The sequence below is a fragment of the Lineus longissimus genome, chromosome 6 (genome assembly GCF_910592395.1).
Source record: "Lineus longissimus chromosome 6, tnLinLong1.2, whole genome shotgun sequence".
NCBI lineage: Eukaryota > Metazoa > Nemertea > Pilidiophora > Heteronemertea > Lineidae > Lineus > Lineus longissimus.
The window spans coordinates 20934619-20952034 of record NC_088313.1 but is presented as its reverse complement, the minus strand read 5'-3'; the positions used below and the strand labels follow the sequence as shown (position 1 = coordinate 20952034).

General features: G+C 44.6%; 2 protein-coding genes across 3 annotated transcripts in view; one reads left to right on the top strand and one right to left on the bottom strand.

Annotated features, from left to right (window-relative positions):
• The window catches only part of LOC135489191 (acetylcholine receptor subunit alpha-like 1), a 40807-nt gene extending 29732 nt beyond the window's left edge, over positions 1-11075 (top strand). Inside the window, exons 3-7 of one of the 2 annotated variants that reach the window (XM_064774418.1) lie at positions 2284-2393; positions 8504-8684; positions 8968-9804; positions 10136-10304; positions 10815-11075. In XM_064774418.1, the coding sequence (XP_064630488.1) occupies positions 2284-2393; positions 8504-8684; positions 8968-9804; positions 10136-10304; positions 10815-10822 (1305 nt within the window). In that variant the 3' untranslated portion in view covers positions 10823-11075. Of the gene's footprint in view, positions 1-2283; positions 2394-5732; positions 6790-7054; positions 8439-8503; positions 8685-8967; positions 9805-10135; positions 10305-10814 lie in introns of those variants that run through there. The other variant, XM_064774417.1, reaches the window with a different exon arrangement.
• Positions 11076-11559: 484 nt separating this feature from the next.
• On the bottom strand, positions 11560-15488 carry LOC135489189 (ankyrin-2-like). Its single transcript, XM_064774416.1, has 2 exons — positions 15415-15488; positions 11560-14343 (listed from the first exon to the last, which is right to left on the bottom strand). Exon 2 carries the CDS (start codon positions 14337-14339, stop codon positions 12249-12251), a length of 2091 nt encoding a protein of 696 aa, XP_064630486.1. The 5' UTR covers positions 14340-14343; positions 15415-15488; the 3' UTR covers positions 11560-12248.
• Between the last annotated feature and the right edge of the window lie 1928 nt (positions 15489-17416).

Genomic DNA, 17416 nt, shown 5'->3' with positions numbered 1-17416 from the left:
TTCCCAGAAAGATGTCTTGTTATTGATTGAGAACCTCGTACATGGGTCCATTGAGGGAGAGCCCCACAGCCAACCGGGGCATTGATTTCAAAATAGCCATGTTGGCAGAGATAAATGAACGCTTCAGTTGGACGATTTTTAGTATTAGGTCAATATTGCTTGAAGATAGCGCAAATAGATTCACCCCAACATTTCCCAGCATCCGAACGTGATTAAGTAACACAATAGGCTTCTCCTTGCGCCGAAATAATAGCCATATTATCATCTCCAGCTCTATCGATGATTGGGTCAATTTCCAAAGATTGTCACTATGGATCTTGCCTCGTTGCCTGGCAACGGCAGTGTTTGTAATCTTCACAATCATCTGATTTGATTTCTATTTGGTTTGGTGTGAAGGAATGATGCTAGAAACAAGTTCATTGATGGCAGTCATCAAAACACTTCAGATGTTCAATTCATTTCATACAAGTTTCGAATAAGTCTTGAGTGCCAACTATCCTCCTTTTTAGATTATCACTGAAATAGAATAAATCCCTGTTTGAAGCAACCTCTTACCAGGGAGCCTTATACTACATTACACAGTGCAGCTGTTGCGTTCCAGACACTAAAAAAAAGCCGACCAACATTCTCTGCAATATCCAAGATTAGCGCGTCAGAACAACCTCGGATCAAATGTGCCACCATGAAGCAGATACGTGTTCCAGCGAGTAGCAGGGCAACATATTGCCCATGGGACGAGGATACGTCTGCCACATTAACCCCAGACGTGGTAGACACGGCGACCATGTTCAATCTACAGCGCAAAAAAGATGGCAGGCGAGATGTCTTCGACACGGCTATCAATCAGAGTGTCTCATGGACGGGCGCTTTCTCTTGTTGTGTTTTCTGCTGGCCAGTTGAAAGGCTTGGGCATTGATGTAGTCTTTGACATCGACACAGATACAATCGTTGTCTCTGGGTAGTTGGAAAGTAACGGCTCAGTGGAAAAGAAGCATTTATCACTTTCAAATGACCTTGACCTCTTCACTCCCGAACGAGATTGGTGAATCAGCAGCTGCAGCAGCAGCCATGCTTCCTCGTCAATGATGCTATAATAGCATTAAGGAAGCTTTAGGATGAGCTCAGGCAATCCAGCTAGCTGATGAGCTGAAGGTATAACTGCTGAAACAGTAGCCCTGCTGGAGACTGCCATTCTTCAGATCGGCGATCTTAGCACTTGCGGGCCGCAAACGCATACCATGAATAGAATTAAAAGGCATATCCATTGCTTTCTCGCCAAGCATCAGGTGAATGTACCTTGCGAGCGTTTCTATGACGTATGCCTCAACTTACTCACTTATGTATTCCGGCATGGTTTAAACATGAGGGATGTCTAGTCGCTACCATGATTACGACTATGACGAAACAACAAGTCAAGCGGCGCGAGGATGAAAGCGGGTGCTACATCGGCAATGAGGCGTCATTTCAGCTAACCATGGTGTTGGAGTTGTTTCGTCACAGCAATCAAATGGTCACGGCGTGGCATGATCTACAAGTTAGCTGATGGTACATCGCATTCTCTCTTCACAAGGACTCTTAATCGGCTGATTCATGCAGCTGTCGTCTGCTAGTTGCTTCGTGTCAAGTGATAGACACTTTTTTCAGACTTGGATCCATCTACGCCATCTGACAACGCATCCTTCACTGATGGCAAAGCTAAGTTCGGCATCAGGTTAATGATAACGACCTCCTTATATGCCCTCTGCCGGGGCCTTACGAGTTGCATTCCACTTCGAAACGGTTTCTTATGTGACATTCCGTAGAATGATATGCCAGTGGCGAATCAAAAGTTGCTAATCAGAAGTTGTTTACAGTCCATCGTGTGATACAGGCTTTGCCCTCAGATCTCATACGCCATTCGATGTGACAAGAATATAGAGCCGATGTATTGGCAGAAATGTCAATGAACCTCCCCTTGGAATAATAAAACAATATATCGGAGCCGTAGATTTAATGTTAGGGGTCCTTGTTCTAGATACACGCGTCATTTTGAGTCGGCATGATAATGGTTTGAGCGGATGGAGCGTAGATTCGACATGAGCGAAAAGCTAACAAATTGATAAAATCTTGCCTGCGGATAACACCAAAACTGGTATTGCTGTACAGTCGAACTGCCGGTAGCAGAGTTCACCCCGAATGTGACTTCAACTTGTATTGGCCCCTAGGCAAAGAAAACTCAGTGGTTACTAATCATGCTGTCCATGGGTGAGTCATTCTAACCTTTGGTGACCATATTACTTTCAGCGGTGGCGAGACTACAAACTGAAATGGGATCCGGAAAAATACGGTGGTGTGAAAGTGCTTTACGTTCCTTCCGAAGAGATATGGCTGCCAGATATCGTCCTGTATAACAAGTAAGTCATGTTCATGAGGTGAAAACTTGTATCGGAAGCCGCCACCACATTCGGAAAGACGGCCAAGTCATGGGTTTCAGACGAAGGACTGGGATACTTTATAATCATCAAAAACTGGATGCCGGGAAAGATAGTTTCATGCAATTGAACAAGAAATAATCTTTCACTGGCGTGGTGCCTTTATCAGAGTCTGTCAAATAATTTATTTGAAAGACTCTGCCTTTACGAATGTGGTGATTTTCCACCGCCAGCGAACGCCAAAATTTTACCGTTTCGTTCAGTGTTGATATTTGTTGTAACATCTACTGTGGGGTTTTTTTCTGGTCAAAATGAAGAAACATCACCAGCCCCAAAAAACCTAATCATGCATTTTGTCCCCGGATTTTCAACGCGACCACCCCGGTAACGCGACCATTCAACCTCGGTCCCATGAGTGGTCGTGTTACTGGGGTTCCGCTGTACTTTGGAGCCATTCCAATGATGTTACCACATATATCCATCTCTCATTTATCGCTCTTCTCTCTGCATGCTAATTCTTGTTGATATAACTCTAGTTTCTAATTGAACAACACGACTTTCTAGATCTTCAAAGTCATTCCATTCCCGGATCTCTTAGTCTGCAATGCTTATGTTTGGTTCAACAAACTATGTGAAACACTTCCTATACATTTTATCCAGCATTTAATCAACTCTCGGCCATTATTTCTACGCCAATGTATGACGGCGGCAAACAGTGGAAAGTTTATCGACACTTGTGCATTCCAATCGTATGGTTGATACCGCAGTGTTAGTTTTGGTCTATTTTGATTATGTGCTCTTCAATCCAACATTTTCTGTACATCTAACAAATAAGATTGTTTACAAGGTAGCCATTACGAGAAATCCATAAAGTTCCCACTCCACCACATCACTTACGGCAAATATATATCTGTAGCTCAAAGCCCATAGTCAAGATATCTATTAACTACTTATTAAATTTTGCTGTGGTTGCTCGTTACATTGTTGCATGCTGCTGCGCGCTGACCCAACCCAACGTCTCAGACATCCTGAAGATCTGCGTGGCAACTTCAGGTGAAATGATCGTGAACAAATTAGATCAAAATTTTGGCTGTGACATGGCATTATGGGTAAATCTACCACTCACATGCGTGATCAGGTGCATTGGCCAGCCGATACCTCGTTCGATATCAGTAGTTGACTACATTTGTATTGTCGTTTTTCATGATACGGGGGTGTTGCACTGCCATGCCATGCATGTCCTCTACTAACAATCAGGTATGCACTCTCTTCCTTCCTTGCACAGGCCCACGGCTGCTGTTGTTTTGTGACCCCATTACACTTTATCCTAAATTGCAGCTCGATCTCCGCGAGACATTTCGGGTGAGATCCAAGGTTACCAATGCAACTACGAACGCACGGCCTTTTTCGCGCGTATTCGAGACGTCTTGCCCGTGATGCCTGCGAGAACTGCTTCAGTAACGAAATCAGCATTTTACCACCTGCTAACGTCCTATTAAGAATGCGGTTTTGGCATTTGCCTTCCTCCAACCTTTTAACTTGATATGTATATGGAATAATATCATCACTCTTGACGCCTGACGGATCCCTCTCCTTGTAGACATAGGCTGCTGATTCTGCAGTTGTAATGACAGACCCGTCTTTATATATAGCAGATACTTCTAAGTATCTTGAACGTCACCAGTTGTCTGTACCCGTTGAGGAAGAGTGTCATTGACATTAGTGTGACTATGAGCCAAGCTGCGTAAGAACACGTTGGAACACGACTATACTGCATGACGGAAAGGGTTAAACTCGTACTTCTGGGCCTCATCCTCCACCATTGGTATTGGAACTCCAGTTACTAACAAACTCCCAGCTCCTTCCCCGGTAACTCACGGCTTGCTTTGGTAGACGGTCCTCCCGGCTGCATGTGTGCTTGGGCTGGCTTGGTGCTCAGCAGCATCTGCGCGCTGCAACCCTTGAATAACATTGACCATTTCTATTTGTGTCTTTACTCACAGTTCATATCAAATTGTCTCACTAACTATTACTAACATTAATACTAACCATAACTAATACCGACACTAACCAAAAGTAATATCAACTGATTTACCAACCATCTATCCCAATTGCTGTAAACGAAAGACCTATTTGCCAGTGGGGTCCTAAACTTGCTATCAACAGCATTTCCTTCATTTCTATAGGTTTCTTGAATGCATAAAAAACGACGAATGCTTGTCAGCTTAAACCTTTTAGTTATATTCGATTATCTTTCTTTCACTAAAATTCAATATCAAGTGCCTCTTTCTTCGTCAGCTATGGCTTGAATTCATAAACTTGTTCAAACTTTCTCGGTGTGTTTATCAAACTATTTGAAAATCTTGCCTTTCTAAAAGCTTCGAACTGCGGTTCACTATTAAACAAATATTTGAAATAAAACATTTACTATTTGCTAAAGCATAACGTTCACATTCCATCAATGTCCAGAGACATCATGTGTCCAATGTTGGTACTAATCAACATCTGGAAGTTAATGCAATAAGGGACGTGAAGTCGCCTTGTCACGTGACCAAGAACAATCAATATTGGTGGGAAAATGACAGGGTGCAAGAAGCAGTATCTAAGATAAGCCGCCATCTTTGACCCTGATCACGTGACTGATCAATCGCTGTGACTGGCGGAAGGTTATCAGTGCATTGCCTCTGACATGCGCAGTGCTTCACCACTACTTTTTCATTCATTTACTTGTGTCGTCAATTTATTAAGATGTTGCCTCGGATATTAATGGAGTTTGATGCTATCTCCTAAGTAAAACCGATCTAAATATTTGATTTCATTTCTGCCGAATTGGACTTTGGTGTTGCCATCTATTGTATTGTGAGGAGATTAACTGGCAGATCAAAAGTAAAACCAGAAAACACTTTTAAAAGTATAATTGCTGAAAACCCCCATATAAGTGAACTAAATATTCATCTATGAAGTTCAAACATTTCCTTATCAAAACGACTGGGCCTCACAAAAAGGGTTAATAGTGTTTTAATCAATCGCCAGCTGGTGATAGAAACCTGATTAGAAGCTTTGCACAAACAGAGGTCAAGGTCAAATCTGCACTAAACCAATCAGAGATCAAACATAAAGTCACGCAGTCAGAGTTCAAGGTTGAATTTGTTGCCTTGATATGACACTGTTTCCAAGCTGTGGCTAAAGTTGTTTACTTGACCAATATGGTAGATTTGATACAGAAGTCCAATTCATCAGATTGGAGCTTTTAAAGCAAAGTGCAGAACTCTATGAGAGAACGAATGCCACGATCTAAACCTCGCCTATTATATGTTTCAGCGCTGACGGTGACTATGTTGTCACTATAATGACCAAAGCAGCCCTGAGCTACAAAGGAATAGTCAACTGGGAGCCCCCTGCTATCTATAAAAGTTCGTGTGAGATAGACGTTGAGTTCTTTCCCTTCGACCAGCAGTCCTGTTCCATGAAGTTTGGCTCTTGGTCGTACGATGGATTTAAGTTGGATTTGAAGCATATTCTTCAGGTGAATGCCAACCAGCATGAAAGAGAGATTGACTTTGAGTTCGGCACCAGCTTGGATAAGTATGAGGAGAGTTTCGTGTGGGATGTGTTGAGTGTTCCAGCTTCCCGCAGGGATAAATATTATCCGTGTTGCAACGAGCCTTTCCCCGACATCACCTTCAATATCACCTTGAGGAGGAAGCCCTTGTTTTTCACTGTGAACCTCATCATTCCTTGTGTGGTCATTTCGTTCCTGACGATCTTCGTTTTCTATGTACCCTCGGACTCTCGCGAGAAAGTCGGCCTCAGTATCTACATCATGGTGTCCCTGAATGTGTTTTTCTTAGTCCTAGTCGACATTACTCCCCCCACATCATTTGTGGTGCCGCTAATAGGAAAATACTTACTCTTTACTATGATCGTTGTGGTACTTTCTATAATGGCGACAGTGATCGTTCTCAACGATCACTTTCGTTCCTCCACAACGCACGAGATGTCGTCGTGGGTTCGGCAAGTGTTTCTCCATATAATGCCGCGGTTGCTATTTATGAAGCGACCGGATCGATACACCAAGGACCTCAAGGAAAAAAAGAAACAGCGGAAACTGGAGCGCAATATGAAGGAGAACGTTAACACGAGGTCACACATCCGGGACATTTACAGCAACCTCCCAGAGCAGGTGCTAGGTGAGCACACGCGTCAATTCGAGGAGAGTTCCCGCTGTGGTTACGCTTCTCACAACGCGAGCTACGACTCTGCGTCAGAAGCGGGATGTGCACTGGACGATGAGTTGAACTGTCCGGAGGTGGATGAGATGCTGGAGCATGTTCATTTCTTGTCGGAGCACATGAAGAAGGAGGACGAGGAAAATGACGTGAGTATCACTTCTTGCGATAGGGGGCGCAATCAGCGGTGATCGAATTGCCTTCCGACACATTCTAGAGTTTTACTAACTCCGCCTCTTCTCTCTTAGAAGAAGGCACCCCAGCACCCAGGGTCTCTGAAACAGTATTCATCATTCTTGATCAATTCCCGAGGAACAAGGAAGCGATTCCCGGTGTATTGTAAACTGATACAAGTCGTCGGAACTCATCTCTTTACATGTATCATCACAGCCTAACTTCTCGTTTCCTTTACAGATTCGCGAGGACTGGAAATTCGTGGCGATGGTCTTAGATCGATTGTTCCTTTGGTTGTTCTCCACCTCTTGTGTTGTGGGAACGTTCGGGATCATCCTGCAAGCGCCCATGATCTACGACCAGCGGCCGCCGCTGGGCAGCGCCGATGTGCACATGCAGTGGTGTGGACTCAAAGAGTGCGTGAGGAGCCCAATGGCCGGCGACTCCGACATTTCGCTTCAAAAATTCCTGGAGTACGGTCTTATTGATAATGTGGATGGTCTGCCAGATATGGATGGGTTGTTAAACCCTTAACCAACATCACTGATTCGACTTCATGAATACACTTGTTTGACATATACATGTACATGTACTCTTGGTGGAGGCTAAGTTTCGTGACAAGATGCTTCCTCTAGCCAAGAGCTGCACCCCGGTAGTTGCACCATTGACCTTTATTTCACAACTAACTACCACAGGTAAACTAAACAAACTGGAACTGAAGTGGAGTGGAGTTAGTTTTCGGCAGTCGTGGGTGACTGAGGGACTGCAGATTGTACAAATATTTTCGTTTGGTCTTCCAAAGTGAAGAATCTTTTTTTATACGATGATTTTGTCTTCCCTGTACAAATGGTCTGCTGAATATGTTTGAACCCTGCTGATTGCTAGTTGAAGTAGACCGCTCACAAGCTGGGCGATAACATTGGGCTAGTTGTTGTAAAAATGTTATGTAGATTTAGCCAAGAGTGGAAGTAAGAAGTTTGGCAACCCTCAGGTAGAAGAATGGTCAATAGCCCGTTGTTATAAATGGATTGAAAACTATCTAGACTACAGGATAGTGGGCTGTTGGCATCGCCCATACCATACCAAGAAGCAAAAACGTCTTGGAGACGCACTCATTCATGTTGTAGTACCTGTAAAGAATATTTTACTTTGAAAAGCGTTTAAGGAGAACTGATAAAATATCGTCCATGACATTCTGTTTGTGTGGTCAGTCTTGCCATGCATGGGTTTCTCTTCCATCGTTCGTTTTGCACGACACCCTGCATTATATGGCCCAACCTTGATGAACTCAGCACCAACAAAGGAAGACCTTATGACGAATGATGCCCTTCACATCACCAAAGTCAAGTGGCTGATGCTTCTAAATATTGATGAGAATAGTGAGCGTATGTCAAACAAATAGATGTAGGATGATGTAATAAATTCTTGTTAAAATCAAACAGTTCTTTCTTCTTCATCATCATATTGTGTCGAGAGGTTCTTGAAGGTAGTTAAGCCCAGTACCGTTGGCCGAGGTTAGTCTCTACTGGCGCCAGAACATCGTGTCTGTACTGAATACGCTGGTTCAGCCCATCCAGCGTAATCAGAACAGACATCTTGCAAATCAAAGCCTATGAGACGTGCTGAAGTGTTTTCAGCACAAACCTTCAGATCAAGGCCTGTAACTCCTTCACCATTTCTCTCCTGCAGCGCTGACGGCAGCTATGAGATCACCATCAAGACGAAGGCGATTCTTCGGCCCACGGGCCTCGTCGAATGGGAGCCGCCGGCCATCTACAAAAGTTCATGCAATATAGATGTGGAGTTCTTCCCATTTGATGAGCAGTCATGTAGCTTGAAGTTTGGATCATGGACATACGATGGATTCCAGGTGTGTTAACTTGTTTGTGACTTCCCATAGCAGAATTATGGCGACTTCTGATCCTGCTGTCCGATCAGTCCCCGTCACAGACATCTGGTGGTCAACTTGTTACAGAGCAAGGGCTGTCTTTGAGCAAATCACCTGTAAACTACACGTTGACGAGAAGTTGGTCGTAGAGAGATTGATAGTTGCACCGGTCTGCTCCTGTATATGTCTGCATTAGTGGTAGTCTGGAGATCTCTCCAGCTGTCAGTGATAGCAGTGACCTTCAAATATTTCGTTCTTCTTGCAGGTGGACTTAAAGCACATGGACCAGATGTACTTCAACAAATACGAACGTCTTATCACTTTCAGCAACGGGACCGACCTGGACAATTATATAAAGAGTGTAGAGTGGGATGTCCTGGACGTCCCGGCCAGGCGCTCAGACCGATACTACCCGTGTTGCAACGAGCCTTACCCTGATATCACCTTCAACATCACAATACGCCGCAGGCCTTTGTTTTACACGGTCAACCTCATCATCCCGTGCGTCGTCATATCATATCTCACAGTGTTCGTGTTCTACCTCCCGTCGGAGAGCGGTGAGAAGGTGACCTTGACCATCTACATTCTCGTGTCCTTGAATGTGTTCTTTCTCCTCCTCTCCGACATCATTCCGCCGACATCATTCGTCATACCACTCATTGGCAAGTTTCTACTGTTTACCATGATATTTGTGACGTTGTCTATCATAGTGACGGTATCGGTATTAAACAACCACCACCGGTCCACTATGACACACACGATGGCACCATGGGTTCGCCAAGTGTTCCTAAATATTCTTCCGGGGCTTCTCATGATGAAACGCCCCCGACAGCGAGCGGATAAAAAGGGCCAGAGGGTCCTTATACGGACGTTTAACGGGGTGGATGTGCACGAACGTTATGTGGACGACTACAGACACCGTAGAGAGAGCCCCCTCATTCCGCCCCGGACTGACTACTTCAATGAAACAACTGACGACAACTTTTTGAGTTTTATGAAGGAGTTGCCTGATGATTCTAAGATTCTGAAGGATACCAAGATTTCTATAGATGGTGTTGGGTACATTGGTGATAGGTATAGAAAGGAGAATGCAAATTTAAAGGTAAGTCGTCCAGCCCGATTTGATAGTTGCAAGTAATTAAAGGAACTGCAAGAAAACCGAGATCCGGGGGCAACTGCAACTCGGCCAAAACACTTGAAGGTTTAAGATACTACTAATATACTAATCTTCCCACGTCCTGTGACCTGATTTGTGGTATTCAGTGCTTTTTGGACAAGTTCAAGTCGCCCTAAGATTTTGGCTCTGCAGTAGTGTAGCCTATACGTCTGGCTTACCATCTCGTAGGAGTCGCTAAAAAGGGGAACATATATGGAGAAGGAGGCGTTCTTTGACTCAATTAGAGACTTCGTGATAAATTATCGCTCTTTTTCAGATCAAAGAGGACTGGAAGTATGTGGGCATGGTGCTTGACAGGATGTTCCTGTGGGTATTCTCACTCACCTGTTTGTGCGGCACATTCGGCATCATCCTACAGGCACCCTCTTTTTACGACCAACGGGAACACCTTCCTTATGGCAACAACATCGGTGCCTGGCAGATGCGTAAGCAGACATTGATCTATTGCTTTTCGTGTGTTTGTGAATAGGATGAATCTTGTGTCTTGATCTACTAAGAGCTCTAAAGAGCTATATCATTACTACTTTCTGGGGGCGTACCGTCTTGAAAAGATCTCATCGGATGGTAATTGGCATCACGGACTCGACTTAAGTGTTTAGGCCTATATTGACATGGAAAGCTATCATCTTTGGGACATTAGGGCCATATTGACATGGAAAGCTATCATTTTTGGGACATTAGGTCCATAATGACAGGGAAAGCTATCATCTTTGGGACATTGGGGCCATATTGACATGGAAAGCTATCATTTTTGGGACATTAGGTCCATATTGACAGGGAAAGCTATCATCTTTGGGACATTAGGTCCATATTGACAGGGAAAGCTAGGGGTTATCGAACTCCGTTTCACCAATGTTCAAGGTGGCCAAATCAGGAGGAAATGCATGTTTTGCAATAATCTGCTTCCATCATTCGAGTCTTCTTCATCTTTTCAGCTCATTGACCTGTTTTACCAAACCAGCAATCGTTTGTGAGCAAGGCCATGACGGACTCAACTCTCATTTCTTAGACCAGCAAAGAAGGTCTGATGTCTTAGACCAGCAAAGAAGCTCTGATATCTTAGACCAGCAAAGAAGCTCTGATATCTTAGACCAGCAAAGAAGGTCTATATACGCAGAAAGGACGAGGAACTCCAGTGTTCCTTTGTTGAACCACAGTAACATGTTGAGCAGCAGCTTGAAGTATGGTGAACACCAGTGACTGAAACGAGGGAATGCAGTCGGAGTTAAAGATAGTTCCGAAACCTATCGCTCTCAATCGTCTCTCTTTATCGAAATTCCTTGTGAGCGTCAGTCATTCTAGAGCAGATTGTTGTGGATGACAGTACATCGACACCGGATTTGAACTCGGTCAAACCTGGCACTGTGTGTCATGTAAACCGTTGTATCACAATGTCCTCCGCATTTGTAACGTTACGTGTCTGTCCTTGTATTACCGGTAATTAGTGTTTCATCAACACCATGATTTGGATGGGACCAATGTTATGTGTTTTTGTGGTCCTGGCTCATGAGATTAGATTCTTAGACATTCCTGAAAATACTCATTTAGCACAAATCAAACAGTTGTTTTACGGTTTTAAAAGCTCTCGATCAGATGATGTCCTAACATATCTGCTAAACATGGATGTATCTCTCAACGTTGCCAACATTATGGCAAGATCTGTACTTCGTGCAATAACACGACCACTATAGGAGTTGTGCCAAAAGATTTGTATTGCAACTTTCCTGTGACAATGCTCATTGCAAATATTTCAACTTATGGATTTTAAAGACAGATGAGATCAATCAAAAATACTAAATGAATAGAGTTATAATTTGTACATCTGCCGCGGAAGTTCTATAAAGAGAAGTATTTTAGTGAAAACCATCGTTTCGTTTGAAACTTTGTTTCGTCTTGTTTGTTGAAATTATCGTGCCATATTTTACTTTGTGTTTCTACTGGTAGAGAGTCATTCACCTGTTGTCGTGCTCATCGTTAAAATACTCTGCAGTTTGCAATCAATTTCCACTGGCCTTGTGCTGTGCGTACTACCGTAAACAGATAACTCAATATAAATGGACAGCTCTTTTCACATCCCTTTGTTCCGTAATTTTAAAACCAACGACCCAATCAAGTTGCAAGAGAATTACCCGGCGGTATGCATGTCGAAGGCAGGACATAGAAATGTCCATTCAGGTAGTTATCTATTTATCTGGAAATCGGTACGTATCTATTCGGTTATATTGTCACTTTAAGGCAAATATTTTGAATTGTGTTCTTCGAACAAGACTGTAAAAGAGGTCTTCATTACAATTGGACGTTTCCATAATAAAATGTTACAGATTATCAAAAGTCTCTTTGACATGTTTGGTTTCTTGAAAGGCTGCCCTCTACGTTTGCAGTACTCTGTAGTTTATGGTGTTGAACGCAAGGTAGTGTTTGAGACCAATAGGTACGGGGAGGTCATCGATAAGATTCCCGAGAATCCCGCAGCGCGTGCGGATAGGGCCCGACCTCACCGATCGATGACGAGGTCTTCCGAGACAGGAACAACTGCATCGGAGAGCCTTCTTGAAACGGGACCATCGACTTTGGGGCACCTGTGCGACAATAGGTTGCATGCTATTGGCTACTTCTAGCTGTGACGTCATCGATGACGTGAAACTAGATCCGGTCGAGTTGACATGGACCTGAGCGATGGTCTTTCTTGTCTGTGTGCGGCAGATGTCCTGTAAAGATGGCGGCTCGGAGTAGACGCCGATGATCTCGCGCAGCATGGTGGCGCCATTCTCCAACCTCTCACACACGCCGATCACTTCCTCAATGTCAACCTCGTACCCACAGCTGCGCAGCTCCGCCACCAACTCAATGTCACCTGATTTCAGGATCTTACGAATCAAGTTCCGGTTGACAGATGAAATCACCCCACATCCCAACTGTAATAGGAACGCTGCAACAGATCTGTCGGATTGATACAGCTTGATGAAGATGTCGCTTTTGTAGAGCGTATCCAAGCGACAACCGGCGTCGATTAAGAACTTCATGGTTGCCACCAGACAGCCCGGGTTGAACTCCGGGTGCCTGTACTTAGACTGCAGACAACTGCTGCGGTCCATGTACTCCTGCACGGTGGCCTGAATGGCCGTCATGTCACTGTCATCCAAAGCTTCCAAGTCCGCTTTATTCACAATCAAGATCTTGGCTACATCGATCTTCCCTAGGACGCATGCTGTGTGCAGGGCAGTAAATCCTAGGATCTGATCTCGCACTTCTGAGCTGGCGCCATGTTGGAGCAGAAGTCGCACCACTTCCGCATTCCCATGTTTGCAAACGAGATGCAAAGCCGTGTAGCCACCCTGGTTCTCTGTGGCATTTATATCCACCCCATTCTTGATAAATGACGTCACCAATTCCGTATCGACGTCGCTGCGTGCGCACGCGCGATGGAGTGGAGTGTTCCCATAATTGTCCACATTCAGCGGGTCGGCACCGTATCGAATCAGTAGGTCTACTGTCGTCGACTTCTTGGCAAAGTGAAGTAGACTTTCCCCATACTTGTTTCCCTGGTTAGCATTGGCACCTTTCGCGAGCAACAGTTCAGCGGTTCTATCGTTGCCCATGTAGCAAGCCACGTGCATGACGCACTCTCCCTTGTAGTCTCGCGTATTGATATCCGCCATATTAGCTAGCAACGTTTCACCGATTTCTACATGGTTCCTTTCCGCTGCGTAATGAAGCGGCGTCCATCGACATCTGTCCTTTGCGTTGACCTTTGCCCCCGCTTCGATCAGGATATTTGCTATGCTGAGATTCCCGGATGCACATGCTACATGTAATGGCGTTCTCCCATCTTTATCTCTGCTGTCGACGATGCCGCCCTTGCTCAGTTTGGCCTTGACCTTCTCCTCTAATCCTAAAAATGTCGCCAAGTGAAGTGACGACAGGAGATCAAAGGTCGCTGCTCCTCGGTCCAAAAGAAGCTTGACTACTTCGCGTCTATTGCTCTGGTAAGCTTTGTACAGTCCCGTCGTACCATTGTGAAATTCTCTGGCGTTTATTTTTGCTCCCTGTTGCAGCAGTACATCAACAAGCTCCAACTGTCCGCACTTACAAGCGAGCCAGAGTGGTGTAACCCCTCCAGCCGTTGCCCAATCAACGGGTGCGCCGAAGTCAAGAAGAGCATCGACGACGTTCCGGTTACCATGTTTGCACGCGTGGTGCAGCGGCGTCCAATCATTGTGGTCTATTGGGTCAACCTGGGCACCATTAGCAAGCAACAACCTTGCGACTGCATCCAATCCGCGTTCAGCAGCGATATGTAGGAGTGTGAGGTTGCGAATTCCGAGGGAGAACCTTGCGTTGACATCTGCGCCACCCTGAAGGAGACTGGATAGTTTGTGTCTGTCGCCGTCGAGACAGGCGAAGAGGATGCTGTCCTCAGACCACTGGTACATGGTCCCCGTAAGTATCCTGGCGATCATTCAACTGGAAGACAGGAAGAAGGAAGAGTGTCAGTATTGAATAGCGTAGACGTTACATGACACCATCATGGTGAACCAACTGGTGTTGAAAGCTACGGTTCACAACAATCTGATGAAGATCCGCATGTTGCCAATTGCTTTAGCCTTTTTCCTTTTAATTTTTAGCTTGGTTGCATATTTATCCCAGGTAGCGAGACTTTAGAACCACCTATAAATATCCTCGGTTTCTATTCTTAGAAACTAAGCTAAGCAAACCAAAGGTAAGAGAAAAGCTGCATTGCATCGGGACCACGTGACCTATGCTTATTCTTCCCAGCTGATCGAGATCGGAAGGGTTTTTTTCCAACAGAAACAGTTGCAAGAAGTCCAGAATCTACGTTGTTAAGTGCCAGATACGCACAGTCGATGGGCAATGGTAAATCCCTCAAGATCAAAACCCAAACTTATGCCTACAGCACTAATGTTTACCAAGGAATGACCATTGGTGACTATTGAGCAAGAAAGCGATCAAGGAACATTTCAAGCTTTTGAGGTGCACCTGAAAACCTTTTTAAGCCAACACCAAATTCTGACTAAAGAAGTTTCTCTCCTGTAAATAGTAACTTTGGTTAAATCGATGGCTCACTTTGAGCTCTATCTATCAGCATTAACATTATGTGTTGGTGTGTTTGCCAAGGGAAGGCCAGTGCCTGCACATAGGATACGAATTGACCTCTGGTTCCCTACCGATTGCGACAGGGCACTGCCGTCTGCAGAACCAACTTCATCGTAAAGCCTTCCGAGAATCTGCCCGAATGTGGAGCTGGATACCAGACTCGTGTTTGTGTGCTTTAGACCTCCTACTCTTGAAGAACAGAAAGGAATACGGACCAAGATAACCGCCCGGCTCACAAAACTCTTCAGCTCTATGGCAGAACTCTCAAAGACAGTCGACCAGATTGTCTAGCGTGCATCTCAAATGCATCTCAGAACGCAGAAGAAAAGTAAGATCCCCGTCTGCCAAACAAACCAAAGGACCAAATTAAGGGGAAGAAATGAGAATGATATAAGACAGCAAGAAAGTAAAGCTACTTACTGTGTTTGACTGGCATATTGTGTCGATTCCTTGCTAATGCCTCGACCGATGCCGCCATCCACTACTTTGCCAATGGAAAAGCTCCCTGCTCTAACTTTAAGAAAATATACCTGGTCTTTTCTCTGCTCTGTACTACTTGTAGATAGAAAAGGTAGCGCAGACTATAAATGTGTACACCTTTCTTCGAACAGCAATACGGTCTACAAGACCCGCCTTTAACAAAGCAACTTAGCTTTTACGAAAACCGCATTGGCGGTTCTCGTCGAAGCAAGTTACGAAAAATATTAGTGTTTACCGGTATGTATTTATCGGTAATTCGCCAACCCAGGCTTTCAAGTTTTTATTAAGTTGAGCCCTTTCTCGTTGCTTTTAACAACATTAAGCAGGGCCTTGAAGACATTGCACTAATAGGGAACCGGATAAATCAAACTATTGTTTCGAGGAGATGTCGCTCAACCTGGCTTCCTCTCTAGTTGTCTTTTGCTTTTAAGTTTGGCATATTTGCCGGAATCACCCACTATACCATCAGCAGTGGGTCAAAAGGTATAAGCAGGTAGAATAGGCTTGGATCCCAGGCCAACTAGGCTCAAAACATGATGATGATCTCTTACTCAGGCAAAGCTTAGCGAGCTGGTGTTATAAACACGACGGTTACTAAACCACAAAATTTACCCATAACATTCATTAAAAGTGAGACCAAAGGCAAAGGGTTGTGTTGAGAAGGCGCATCATCGGGAAATAGACCTTAATCCTAAATGACGATGGTCTTATGAAATATAGAATCTGGATTCAATAAATGAACGAAAACATCATGTTCTGCTGCGGCAACTGGATACCTTTTATTTTCCAAAGTAGCACAAAAAAAAACAGTATAGAACGATACATTGGATTTTGTAATGCATTTATGCATTGAATCTTTTACAACAATATGCTATTTAGTTGCTGGATGTGCGTCTATTTCACATATGTCTATTACACGGAGGAAAGGCCGCTACAGATGCCCCTCAACCGGGTAATAAGCGCCAAACAGCATGTTTCTACCTGGTACATCATCTGCTTTGCAAGCAACTTAAGACAGGAAGTGCAGATGTTGAGGTTCGAAATGTCTTTGGATTGAACGTCCGGGAACAAAGGATTCTATTTTGCGCTTTACTCTCGAAGCTATAGACGGTCATGGTCTCTTTAGAACCATATACCATAATCCGTCAGAATACAATCTGGCCGGACACTTTTACGAAAGAGACATTTTCTCCTTCTACACCGGCACAGCAGCAAATAGTCACTTTCCCTTGATAGATTCCATAAACTTGGCGTTGAGCAGCCCGTAGAAGATTGGCAGCGACACATAGTAAAGTGAACTGATTGAGCACATCAGTTGGTGAAGAGGTCCAGAAATATGCTCTTCAACTGAATATGAATAAACAACATTGATAAGACAAGGATACTGAGTCAGAATCACAGATATTATATATAGGAAGGCGTATTTCGCCACGCTTTTGAACATAAGGTAGCCTTGTCTTTGATGTGCCTGAGAGACAAATGGCACCCGAGCTATCTCTTCTCTGCGCTGCTGCTTCGTTCCCTGTGAAACAAGATTCCTGTGGCTGTCACCGCTTAACAGTTCCCTGCTTATTTGACTGTTTGCTTGGACGTCCTGGGACTGTGAACTCGGTACATCAAAATCTATTTCCATAAGGGTCACCGAACTGCCATTCCGAGCAGGGTTAGTCACGGAGATCATCTTAGCTGTCGCGTCCTTGCCCTGGGTTGCACAGGATGGAGCGGCGCACACGCTACTGTCGGTGAGGCAGCCGCACACGCTACTGTCGGTGAGGCAGCCGGTTGCGTTACTTCGTTCAAACAATCTGAACTCAGACAAGCGCCTGCTCTTTGACACATCAATCCAGTTCATCAGTGAATTCCTACTCAGTGTCTTCGCCTCATCGCCGCTAAACTGGAGCACCGGGGTCCTCTCAAGAGAAACCCTACTGCCGCCTGTCAG

Excerpts from the sequence above, each read along its gene's own strand:
- LOC135489189 (XM_064774416.1), bottom strand. The coding sequence starts at position 14,339 with ATGATCGCCAGGATACTTACGGGGACCATGTACCAGTGGTCTGAGGAC.